Source organism: Schistocerca nitens, chromosome 6 (assembly GCF_023898315.1).
Source record: "Schistocerca nitens isolate TAMUIC-IGC-003100 chromosome 6, iqSchNite1.1, whole genome shotgun sequence".
NCBI lineage: Eukaryota > Metazoa > Arthropoda > Insecta > Orthoptera > Acrididae > Schistocerca > Schistocerca nitens.
The window spans coordinates 328,651,393-328,665,106 of record NC_064619.1 but is presented as its reverse complement, the minus strand read 5'-3'; the positions used below and the strand labels follow the sequence as shown (position 1 = coordinate 328,665,106).

Below are 13,714 nucleotides of genomic sequence, written 5' to 3'. Positions count from 1 at the left end.
CGATAAGATTCAGAATATCGACCTACAGTTGTTTTCCAGATGATTATCTCTTTGTATTTACTCCCATGGTTTATGTCGTGTTAGAAAGAAACTATTTTACTTGTACATTGTACATCAGTACCTAGGTAACATCTAACATATTTCACATCTTGAGAGAATGTAGAACACAAAATAATCCCTGAAGTTGTGTAGAAAGGTCCTAGTATCATGTTGGTGGGCCGGGCTAACAGTGTGGGCAAAAATTAGCATTGCCAACCATAGGGATATCCGTATCTGCTTGGAGTTGAGTGGGTGGAAGAAGTGCTCCAAGGGAGAATCAGTTGTGTGCCATGGCCATTGCACTCCATCGACTTGAATTCTATTGAATGTGTCTGGAATTTGCTTTAGAGACTCATTGCAGCTAAACTAGTACCATTAAAACTACTATAGAGCTAGAGATTGCTGTTCTTGAAGAGAGAAAATCTTATTGAACCTGTACTGTTCAGGTGCAAAGTAATGTTGGCCATTAGCAGTGCCCAGTCCCTGTGACCGAAGGCAATAATAGTGATTGTCATGATTGTTTCTGAGCCATTCCACAGGTGCAGATTCCTTTTCATTGTTTGTGTGGGCAATAGCACATATTTTGGTGCATTATACTGTATCTGAAATTATATAATCCTCTCTTCATCTGAGAGAATGAAAGTGTGTCTGTTTTCTTTGATAACTGTGGATAAGTTCCTTATAAACATTGTATTTAATATTGTGTTTGGTTAATTCACGATAATGAAAAAAACAGTATAAATGTCAGGTCCACTTGCAGCATGCTACGCTAAAAGAAAGCAGGAATGCTTAAAAATGATCAGATCCAGTTGTTACATTGTTCATTGATGTGGGAGTATATATGAATGTAAAGTAAAGTTTGAGTTTAGTGACAATGCTAGAAATATGTTAATTCTGTCAACGTGTTTTGCTTTTTGAGAGATACTGTCTACCTCCGATGTAGTTGCAACGTTTTTGGAACAATGTTGTCTCTTGAGAGTTCATATTGTTCCCATGTTTAATATGTTTTTTTAATCCTTGATATTAAATTGTATGTGATACTGATTAAATAATTATGATGCAGAAATAGGACATTAAGGAACTGCAAACTACATGTAGTATGTTCTGATTACAGATTATGGAGAAGAGAAGAAGAAGAAAGAGGAGAAAAAAGAAGATATTACAAAATCTCAAGAAGAGAAACGGAAGCACATAAAGACAATAATTGACCAAATCCCCACTGAGAAGACAGCACTGTTTGCTTTTCAGCTAGACTGGTCGGCAGTAGATAATGTGAGTTTAACAATTCATTCATTATTGTTTTGGGAACAGTATTAAATATAGATCTTCAGTATACTGTTGTGAGAATTCTAAAAGTAGGGAATGGGGTATCAGTTGAGAACATAAGTTACATCGTCTGTTTAGTGACCAGTTTCTTTGAGTGCCTGTGTAAGAAATTAATTTTACTGTACAAAAAGTCACATCTTCTACTGCAAGCAGTTCTCACAAGATGTTTATTGAATTTAGCAATGGCAGCCAGAGATCTGTAAAAATCAGGTTTTGTGTTTTCTGAAGTAAGTCACAATTGGACAAAAGCTGGTACATAATTATTTCCATAAGAAGTGGCGCTGTTGTAAAGAAACTAACTGTCAGAAGTTTTCCATGGCATTAGCAGTACAATTATGTAACAGTTTATTCAAAAATGCAAAGAGGAATTTTGTTGCTCCTGGGGCACCAGCAGAATTTGAAAGTAGTATATTTACGGCCACACTTAGCCAACTTTTGTGCCCATATTTTGTTAATTGAAGTGAACTTCTCGTATTTGTTGCTCTGTGGTTCCAGTTAGACACTGAAGTAGCTAATTGATATTTAGGGTGCTATATGACTTGGCTGGCCAGATTTCAAAGAGGAAAACCCAAGACACTTGTGTTTATACTAGACTTGCGACGAATATTCAGGTATTATTCGTTATTCGGCCAATTTGACTACTTTTATCATATTTGGTCGAATACCATAGGTACTGTGCGACTGAATACCAAATTTTTAAGTAAGATGTTTTGCTGTAGGCAGATAATTGGTAAACTGAAAATATTGATTTATTTAATAATAATAATAATAATAATAATAATAATAATTAAATCCCCGTGGAGGCCCGGGAAAAGAATAGGCCTCCGGTATGTTCTGCCAGTCGTAAAAGGCGACGAAAAGAACAAACCACTAATAGGGCTAACCCCCCTTTTAGTGTGATTAGTTGGTTCAGGACAGAACTAAAGAAGCCTCGGACAAGTGCCGTCATGGTCGGGGACGACGCTTGAACCCTATGCCCGCCCACATTGGTAACGACACTGCTAGCCAACTGGAAAATGATTTAAATCCAAATAGAGGTGTTTTGCAGGATATGCTTCCAGCAACCACCCTAGAAGGAAAACAAAGACAGAGGATGAGATGGTCAGATGAAGTTAATCGACACCTCATGTTCTGTTATTACCAAGCAACAAACCTAGGAACCAACACAACTGGATACAGATCACAAGTATACACAACATTTATTACCAGATACCCAGAATTAAAATTTTTAACAGAACAACGACTAGCTGATCAGATCCATGTAATAATCAAAAATAACAGGATACCCCAGTCAGAATTAGAAAACATCAAACAACAAGTACAACAAATACTGGAACAAAATAATGTGCAATCAGAAGAAGAAGAAAATACAGTAATGGACTCAAACATCCCAGAGCAAACAAACAAAGAACAACACGCACCAATTAAACAATCAGAGGAAAACGAAATCGTAAGACAGCCACCAGAACAAGCACAAATAGAACACGAAGTGACACAGATGTTAGATATAGAAGAAAAATTTCAGCTAACATATATAGAATACAAAGACACAAATACAGACATTAGACCATTCTTGCATAGACCACCAAATAACCCACAAGTCGAAACAACAATAAAACTATCAACACAATCATACACAACAAAATAAATGAAAACACGACTATGGAAGAGTTACAACTACTGGTTTATATAGGAGCACTCACTACACTTAATATACACACTAGGCAGAGATCAGAACCAACCAACACACAGAAGAAACCCACAAAACCAGCATGGCAACACAGGCTACAGATCAAAATAGAAAAACTGAGAAAAGACATCGGACAGGTAACACAATTTATAAGAAATGAAATCTCGGAAAAAAAACGAAAAAGGTTAGGTAAAATCTCACAACAAGAAGCGACAGAGCAATTAGACGAAAAGAAGCAGAAATTACAAGCATTAGCCAAACGACTCAGAAGATACAAAAAAAGTGAAAATAGAAGGAAACAAAACCAAACATTCAACACAAACCAAAAGAAATTTTACCAGACAATAGATAACGCACACATTAAAATAAACAATCCACCAAACATAACAGACATGGAACACTTCTGGAGCAACATATTGTCAAACCCGGTACAACATAACAGGCATGCATGGTGGATACAAGCAGAAACAGACACATACAAGATGATACCACAAATGCCTGAAGTGATAATTTTGCAACATGAAGTCACCCAAGCAATTAATTCTACTCACAATTGGAAAGCCCCTGGAAATGATAAAATAGCAAATTTCTGGTTAAAGAAGTTCACCTCAACACATTCACATCTAACTAAATTATTTAACAGTTACATTGCAGACCCATACACATTCCCTGATACACTTACTCATGGAATAACTTATCTGAAACCTAAAGATCAAGCAGACACAGCGAACCCAGCTAAATATCGCCCCATAACATGCCTACCAACAATATACAAAATATTAACTTCAATCATTAAACAGAAATTAATGACACATACAACACAGAACAAAATTATAAATGAAGAACAAAAAGGCTGTTGCAAAGGAGCATGAGGATGTAAAGAGCAACTGATAATAGATGCAGAGGTGACATATCAAGCTAAAACTAAACAAAGGTCGCTACACTACGCATACATTGATTGCCAAAAAGCTTTTGATAGTGTACCCCACTCATGGTTACTACAAATATTGGAAATATACAAAGTAGATCCTAAATTGATACAGTTCCTAAACATAGTAATGAAAAATTGGAAAACCACACTTAATATTCAAACAAATTCAAATAATATCACATCACAGCCAATACAGATTAAGTGTGGAATATACCAAGGAGACTCATTAAGTCCTTTCTGGTTCTGCCTTGCTCTGAACCCACTATCCAACATGCTAAATAATACAAATTATGGATACAATATTACTGGAACATACCCACACAAAATCACACATTTGCTATACATGGATGATCTAAAACTACTGGCAGCAACAAATCAACAACTCAACCAATTACTAAAGATAACAGAAGTATTCAGCAATGATATAAGTATGGCTTTTGGAACAGACAAATGTAAGAAAAATAGCATAGTCAAGGGAAAACACACTAAACAAGAAGATTACATATTGGATAACCACAGTGACTGCATAGAAGCGATGGAAAAAACAGATGCCTATAAATATCTAGGATACAGACAAAAAATAGGAATAGATAATACAAATATTAAAGAAGAACTAAAAGAAAAATATAGACAAAGACTAGCAAAAATACTGAAAACAGAATTGACAGCAAGAAACAAGACAAAAGCTATAAATACTTATGCCATACCAATATTGACCTACTCATTTGGAGTAGTGAAATGGAGTAACACAGACCTAGAAGCACTCAATACACTTACACGATCACAATGCCACAAATATAGAATACATCACATACATTCAGCAACAGAAAGATTCACATTAACAGAAAGGAAGGAGGAAGGGGATTTATCGACATAAAAAACCTACATTATGGACAGGTAGACAATTTAAGAAAATTCTTTCTAGAACGAGCAGAAACTAGCAAAATACACAAGGCAATCACTCATATAAATACATCGGCTACACCACTGCAATTTCATAACCACTTCTAGAACCCTTTAGATCACATAACATCAACAGATACGAAGAAAGTAAATTGGAAAAAGAAAACACTTCATGGCAAGCACCCGTATCATCTAACACAGCCACACATCGATCAAGATGCATCCAACACATGGCTAAGAAAAGGCAATATATACAGTGAGACAGAAGGATTCATGATTGCAATACAGGATCAAACAATAAACACCAGGTATTACAGCAAGCATATTATTAAAGATCCCAATACCACAACAGATAAATGCAGACTTTGTAAACAACAAATAGAAACAGTAGATCACATCACAAGCGGATGTACAATACTAGCAAATACAGAATACCCCAGAAGACATGACAATGTCGCAAAAATAATACATCAACAGCTTGCCTTACAACATAAACTTTTAAAACAACAAGTTCCTACATACAAGTATGCACCACAAAATGTACTGGAGAATGATGAATACAAATTATACTGGAACAGAACCATTATAACAGATAAAACAACGCCACATAACAAACCTGACATCATACTCACCAATAAAAAGAAGAAATTAACACAACTAATCGAAATATCCGTACCCAATACAACAAATATACAAAAGAAAACAGGAGAAAAAAATTGAAAAATACATCCAACTGGCTGAGGAAGTCAAAGACATGTGGCATCAGGATAAAGTTGACATCATACCAATTATACTATCAACTACAGGAGTCATACCACACAATATCCACCAGTACACCAATGCAATACAGCTACATCCAACCATATATATACAACTACAGAAATCCGTAATTATTGATACATGTTCAATTACCCGAAAGTTCCTAAATGCAATATAACACATACCGTACAGTTAATAGGAAGTGACGCTTGATCAAGGTCCGCGTCACTTTCCATTCTTAACCAGACTTAACGTCTGAGAAAGTAAAGAAATAATAATAATAATAATAATAATAATAGTATTTTTCTTAAAATCGTTAAAGTAGTCATAGGTACATAATCAACTTTCATATTATAAAAGTTAATGAAAAACTAGGTATAAAAAAATTATGTATTCTGTGGGCTCATTTTTAAAAATAATAAATGTTTATGTATCTGAATTCTCTTGATTGAAATTTAGAAGTGGAAGATTATGGTGCAGAGAGATTGATTTATTTGCATTTTCAAGCAGTAGAGTACTCCTTTTCTTCTCATCGACATTCCCAGTTTCAGAGAAAAGATGCTCTGAATAAACACTGCTTTCTGGTGCTGACAGGTCTTTTGCTGCAAGATTTATCAAACATGGAAATTTATCTTCTCTCACTTGCCCCCATATGTATGGATTGTCATGACATGATAGGTTCTTAATACATAAATACAGGACTATTTTAGTTGCAACTGCATTATTTTCTTTCGAAGTCCCGGTATGAGCTGTGTGTTTTTCTGTAACTACTTCTTCGAAGCAGTCCAGAAGATGAGTTAGTAGTTTGGCTTAGACTTTAGTTCTCATCCTCTTGGCCCGAATAGGTGACGATTTGTGCTATGGTCGTTGCTTGTTTCACAGTTTGTCTTCAGCCTATCAATTAAAACATATTGGCTTACTTTTCTCTTTGCATTGTCAGGTAAAACATTCATTTTAAAGCATGGATCTAAAGTGTACCCACCAAATAGTTTTTACCTGTTGTGGTATCTTCAAATCGTTCTTGCAACTCATGTTGTATGACAAACTCACCTGGCTTAATTTGAGTGTTAGCCCTGTTGTGCTGATTTTATCAAAATATCGCATGAATGTAATAACATATGAAATAGTTTCAGAAATGCAATCCTATCTGGAGCTAGTAATTTGTGATATTTCTTCAAGTGGTTGTAATAGTTTCAGAAGTTGCTCTAAAACCTCCCACTGTGCAGCAGTCAGATTGACAGTGTCAGAGTCCATGATATAGAGTGAAATGGCCTGTTTTTGTTCCGTTAGCTTTGCAAGCATATAATAGGTGGAATTCCACCTCATACTGACATCTTATACCAATTCATGCTGAGAGAGATCCAAACCTTTTTGGATAGAATGCAGTTTTTCTTGTGCAATGCAAGAACAATTAAATTAAGTCATGATCCTTGTATATGTTGCTATCATATGAGTCACATTTGACTGAGCCTTCAGACAATTGTTAACAGTTAAATAAAGAGTAAGAATGAAACAATGCACTAAGGCCAACTTTGCGTTACTGACAGCTTTTACTATGTTTTGTCCATTATCATGAATAACAACATGAATTTTTGCCAGCTGGATGTCCCATAAACTTGGACTTTACTGTAAAGCTATCACTATGTTTTCTGCTGTGTTTTGTCCCTCAAAATGCTTGATGGTCAATACTACATGTTTGACATTAAATTCAGGATCGAAATGCGCAATAAAACTTTAAAAACAGTTTTGATTATGTAAGCACATCTACAAGTTCGCGTGTCATGGAAATAGAATCAGTCTCTAAAAAAGTAATCTTTTAATTTCTCAAACACCTTATGATATATTTCTGGAACTATTTTGTCTGAAAAGTTGAGGTGGCTTCGTATTTTATACCACGGCAAAGCGCTAGTGGTCAGTCTTCTAAAACCAGCCCTTTCTACTACATTTACTGCCTCATTGTCAAATGTTATAATTAAGAGATGGTTTTTTTTGCTTTGAGATCATTAATGTTCCGTGGTTTATGTCGGACGGTTGACTGAAAAGTAATGCCTCCACCTTCGTAACTCTTCAACAGTTGGCAGCATTGGTATGCAGCAGGTACTGGCTTGTTCCGTAGCCTCTTCTCTACGGCTCCAATTGGTGGGAAGCCTTAGCATCGAACGGTTGTGCTGTTAGTGTGTAACGTTTGGAACGCTGCGCAGATGGTCGGTCAATGCGATTTAAGCAATGTGGAGTCATTGAATTCTTGACAGCAGAAGGTGTCACTCCAAAGAAGATTCATCAGAGAATGAAAGCAGTTTATGGTGATTGTGTTGATTTGAGTATTGTGCGTCGGTGGGTCAGCAAGTTTAAACATGTTTAGGTGGGAACATCTGACGTGCATGACAAGCAAAGAGTTGGACATCCAGTGACAGCAACCACCGAGTTTCACAAGCAAAATGTTTGACACATTCATTCAGGGCGATCGTTGTATCACTCAGAGAGAAACTGCAAACACAATCAACACTTCACAAGAAAGTGTGGGTCACATTATTGCTTTGCTTGTACATCAGAAGATCTGAGCATGATGGGTACACATCATTGCTTTGCTTGGATATCAGAAGAGCTGTGCGCGATGGGTACCCCGGATGCTGACTCCTGAAATGAAAGCGCACAGACTTGAAATTTGCCAGGAGCTGCTCCCATGTTACGAGAATGAAGGTGATGCCTTTCTCCAGTCAGTTGTGACAGGAGACGAAACGTGGGTACACCATTACGACCCGGAGACAAAACGTCAGTCTATGGAATATCGACACAAAGACTTGCCCCAGAAAAAGAAAACAGAGTGTCGACTTCCTCCACATGCCTTCAGAAAAGTTGTTCATCGTTGGCAGAAATGTATCCAATTGGCTGGTGATTATGTGGAAAAGTGAATATTGGTAATTAAAGATCACATTCTAAGGATTGTTTCTGCATTTTATTTATTAAAATATTCCCTCCAAACCCAATTAACAAAGGTGGGGGCATTACTTTTCATTCAACCCTCGTATTTCAGCTCAGTCTTACACACGGTTGCTTTTATAATATCGAAGATTTACTTACATCTGTATCTTGATCTGTAATTTCCTCTTTACGGATTATTTCCATGGTCTGTGAAGCATGTTAGTTGTGTGTGTGTGTGTGTGTGTTTTTTTTTATAGCTATAATCAATGTCTATTAGTTAGCCCTTACAAAGTTTCACTTTCAAACAAATCGAAAAGTATAGTGTACGATAAATTGTAGTTACGTATTGACGACGTGTATCAAAACTAAATTTATCAACAAAACACGCAGTGCGGTAAGAATTGTGTGGGATAGCCCGGCATCAGAGGGAAGTAAGTAAATTTGGACAAATGAGTGAGAACCAAACACATCACTACAAGTTTTCCTGTCAGGCTCTGGCCAAATACTTCTGCTTAATAGTCTTAATTGTAGAAAACCCAAAGAGTGTTCGGTATTTTGCATACACCTGAATATTCTATTCGTTGCAAGTCTGGTTTATACTTTCTACTTAACTTCATTACTACACTTATGCTTACATTTCTTGTCATTTATTATTGTATTTTGAAATCAGTAGCAGGCCTATGACAATGCAGCAGCTGAAAAACTAATAGCAAATATGTATCTTCATTTTGTGAATTGGAGAGGCAGTTACACATTTCATCCCAAGATTTACTTTCGCGATATTTATCAGAAGAAAGAATCGATTGTAGGAGTGAGTTCCTTGTTAGAAAGAAGATAATCATAAAATTCTGTGCAAGATGAATCGAATTTTCACAACAACAATAATAATAATAATAATAATAATAACTGTCGTTCTTTGTTTAACGTTTCATTAAATGCCCACATGTGCTTGGTCATTTTCACCAGACACCACACTTATGAGTTTAATATTCGCATTCACTGACTGCTAACATTAGTAGATTGTAACTTTGTCTGTTCAGTTGGTAATCCACTGACTTTTATTTCTAAGTCTGAATAGTTGTCAGTTGTTCTAAAATTCTGTAGACGTGTTAGACTTGCAGTTTTGTTACTGAGTGAGTGAAAGCTGCCAACAATGCACCGCCATATTGTTTGACTGCTAACTGTCTGGGTGAGCATGCATACATGGCAAACAGTATTCAATAAATATTGCTAAAGCACACTGCATTGCTCACATTCTTTGCAAAATTAAACTTCTCTGTGGATGCAGTCTCATTAGGAGAAATGGTTTAAGTGATGCTCTTTAATACCTACTTTAGTTGTGATTTTGTATGTGTCGAGGGCTATTAAGTTGAAGATCGACACATTAGGGGCAAGGATATGTAATATCTGCTTTTCTTTTCATATCTATTATTCTTTCTTTAGGTGTAAGGGGGGTTAAACCAAATCCAGTATGCATTGTGAAAATATATATTTCTGTAATGTTCTTATTCTAGAAATTTGTTTTTCACAAATATTTTATTAAATAAAAATATTATTGCACGCCAGGACAGTTGTGTGTCCCAAATGATTCTCTCAGGAAACCGGGACATTCATGTGAAAACTGGGACTGTCCCGGTAAAACTGGGATGTCTGCTCAGCCTACATAAAAGAAAAATAAGTTTCCAAGTGCAATATGGGAACCATCCATAAAAGCTGAGTTTGGAACATCTGGTGTAAAATTGTGTGTCACTAGTTGCTTGGAAGTAACAGAATAACACTGAAAATGATATTTAACAATAATGGAAATTCTTGGATAAAAAACACAAAATATTAGGGAAAGGTAACAATTTACCTGCAGAGTATTAGTGCGTAGAACACACAAACGTGATAGAAAACAGTTAACTCTAGCTCTTGCTCATTTTCTAGTAAGAGTACACACATTTGTCTGACTGATAATTCAATACTGATTATCGATAGCAGTTGCCTGAGTAGGTGGAGCTGATAAGGGGTAGGGAGGATGCAGGAAAGAAAGGGGGGGGGGGAGGGATTAGAAGGCTAGTGTGAGGCAGGTCTTTTGGCCATATTTCTCAGTGGCTGTATAAGAGGGAAGGAGTTTCGAGGGTAGAGCTTATAAGGGATAGAGGGAAGGAGGGGTTGTACACTGAGGCAATGGGAAACAAGTTAGCGGAGGCTTTGCGCCAGGGGGATTAAGAGATCTCAAGATACGCTGAAGAGAGAATTCCCACCTGCATAGTTGAGAGAAACTTTTGCTGAAGGGAGTATCCAAATGGCCTGCATAGTGAAGAGGTGTTGAAGTCATTAGTGTTATTGTGTACAGCATGTTTGCCACAGTTAGGTGGGGGCAATTTTTGCAAGTGGACAATTGGTTACTTGTCATGCCTACATAGAATGCTGTACAGTAATTGCACCGTAGGCTGCTTTCACATGTGGTCTTGCCTTTTATTGGGCAGAAGATGCCTCTGACCAGACTGCAGTAGGAAGTGGTGGCGAGATGTATGGGACAGGTCTGGCACATGTGTTGACTACCCATGGTGTGCAGAATTGGAAGCAGGATTTTAGTAGGGATGGACAAGGATGTATTGTAGTTTGGGTGGGTGATGGGAACACTACTTTGAATGGTGTTGGTAGGATATAGAGGGTGTATATGCCCTGGATCAGTCGGGAAATCTGGGAAAAACACAGGAAATTTTTCATACAGGAAGTAACTGGGAATTTTTTAGAATTGTGGGAATTTTTCATTGTTTAAGTTTTCAGTTAAATTTTTGTAATTTTGACTGTTAGGGAGTAATACTCCAACAAACAATTTTACTGTAGCCTGCTACTGCAGAATCATCCTGTAGCAACATACCAAATGGGAGAATAACTCCAAAATAAAACTTTAGTTGCAAAGAAAATGCACCATTTACAACACCAAAAAATGATGTTCACACAAGCATCTGCTAACAGCAAAATGTGTCAAAGGCTTTAGGACGAAAACTGGGCAATATTTCATAACAACAGACTGCTTTCAATAAGTGTGACATCGTAACTGTTAACATTTGTAACAGGGTGTGAGAAAATACCACGAGCGATGGTTTGAGAAGTGTTACTTTCAAAGTAAGATACCTTTTATGCAAGATGAGTTACGTTACATTTGAGATTGAGTGATGGATTTCTAAAATTGCAGAATGTCTGACTCTCATTCAAAACTTAACAGTTCGAGGACAAGCCACTTGGAAAAATTTCAGGTCTAGATGATTAGCCATTCATGCTACTTAACAGTGATGCTGTTATTTGCTGATTACATGATGATGCTTTGTATGCCCTTAATATTTACTGTCATTGGCTGGTGAGATCATGTGACGTGAACTATGATTGGTTGACAATAGCGCTTCATGCAGTACAATCTCAGGTTTGTGTTAGCAGTTGCCAGTGTACTTGTGCACATGCACAGAGCTGAATTCGCGTAAGAGCAGCACCTTCTCTTACTTCCAACTACTTGATCTATGGCTGTTAGTTGTATCAGTAGTAGCAGCAAGAAGGCAGATGCTACCTGCGAAAATTTAGCTGGTGCTCCCAAGATGTCAGATTCGTGTGTGCGCAGAACAGTTTTGAGCTGTCATGGGGTGTGGTTTCCATGTGACTCATGTTTGTTTCATGATGTTGCTGCTTTTCTCCGTTTACAGTTCTGCCAAATAAAAATAAATCAGATTTATGTGGTTAGGAGCTATCAAGTAAATTAAAATACATTTGTATAATCACAGAAGATTAAAATAGGTTAACAGTTTCAGTGTTCTGATTTTATTTTATTTCCAGGTTATTAGCAACGAAACTTAACCATCTTGCAGAACAATGAAATTATTTTTGTTGGTTTGCTAAAGAAATTTAGCTGTTATTGATCTTCGCCACAGGTGCAGTCAGTTTATTTGAAATATAGTTTGCATTTCAAACTATTGGGTGTTTGAAATATAGCTTTTCATTCAACACTATTGGGCATTTGAGATATGGTATAGTGTTTCATTCCATAGTATTATTCAGTTTACAGTATAGTGTTTCATTCCATAGTATTGGCCAGTTTCAACTGTTCGCTCAATTTCAAGTGCACACTAATTTTCTGGCACATGTGGCATTTTGCCATAATAAAGAACCAGATACGAGATAATACAGTACTGGTACTCAAAGAAAATTGTCATCCCAGAAGCCACACTGGAAAGCTTAACACCATGTACTTCAGTGTGAATCTGGACATTTAAATGTGCACTTTTAAGGTGACTTACACATTTTAGTACGGTTTATGAAATTGCAATGCGATTTGAGTATTCTCTGATATCCTGTCTTGTCTAACATAAGACCTTATTATGCTATAAACATACAAACATATGTAAATGTTCACTTGAAGATGACTAAGCAGGCAAATTTGATCATTAGTGTTGAATAAAATATTTTGTTTCAAATATGTTGGCAGCTTTAGGGCATTTTACTAGTCTGCCTACCATGAAGGATGATGTTTTTCGATCACAAGACGTGTTTTAACAGTTGTCTGGTGCCTCCTCTAGCCTTGATGATATTTCTTTTGTTGTTTTATGTATTAAATTTACAGAATGCCATTATTTGGTAAATTATAGACTGCAGCACAACGTATTTTGACTTTGTAACTCCTCACATGACTTTACGTTTATTCCTAGAGTAGAATGTAAACTTCCAGCTCTAGAGTTTCTGGGCTTCACAGATAACCTTGGCAATTTTTTATACAGTTTGAAATAGTAATTACATAACTTATTGTCCAGGTGAAGAGGGTTGGGTAATAGATGTTAAGGTTGTGGAGGAAGGAGCAAACATTGTCCCTGCCTTGATTCCAGATCATGAAAATGCCATCAGCGAGTCTGAACCAGACGAGGGGTTTTGGGTGTTGATTGGAAGGATTGCTCCAGATGGCCCATATGTCAGTTGGCATAGGAAGGTACCGAAAGTGAAATACTTGTGGGTCAGGACAGTGTTTGTGTAGGAAGATTAGGAAGGAAGTAGTGGGCTCGGTAGCAGGATGACATTGGGAAAGGTGGTTTTCCATGACTGCAAGGCCCTAGGCATGGCAGATGTTTGTGTATAAGGACGTTGCGTCCACAGTGACCAACAAGGAGTCTGGT

General features: G+C 36.9%; 1 protein-coding gene across 3 annotated transcripts in view; it reads left to right on the top strand.

The window, feature by feature from the left end:
* LOC126263730 (RNA-binding protein 25) overlaps positions 1 to 13,714 on the top strand; it is a 212,324-nt gene that overhangs the window by 179,623 nt on the left and 18,987 nt on the right. For all 3 annotated transcript variants that reach the window (XM_049960890.1, XM_049960891.1, XM_049960892.1), the window contains one exon: positions 1,154 to 1,311. In XM_049960890.1, the coding sequence (XP_049816847.1) occupies positions 1,154 to 1,311 (158 nt within the window). The remainder of the gene's footprint in view (positions 1 to 1,153; positions 1,312 to 13,714) is intronic.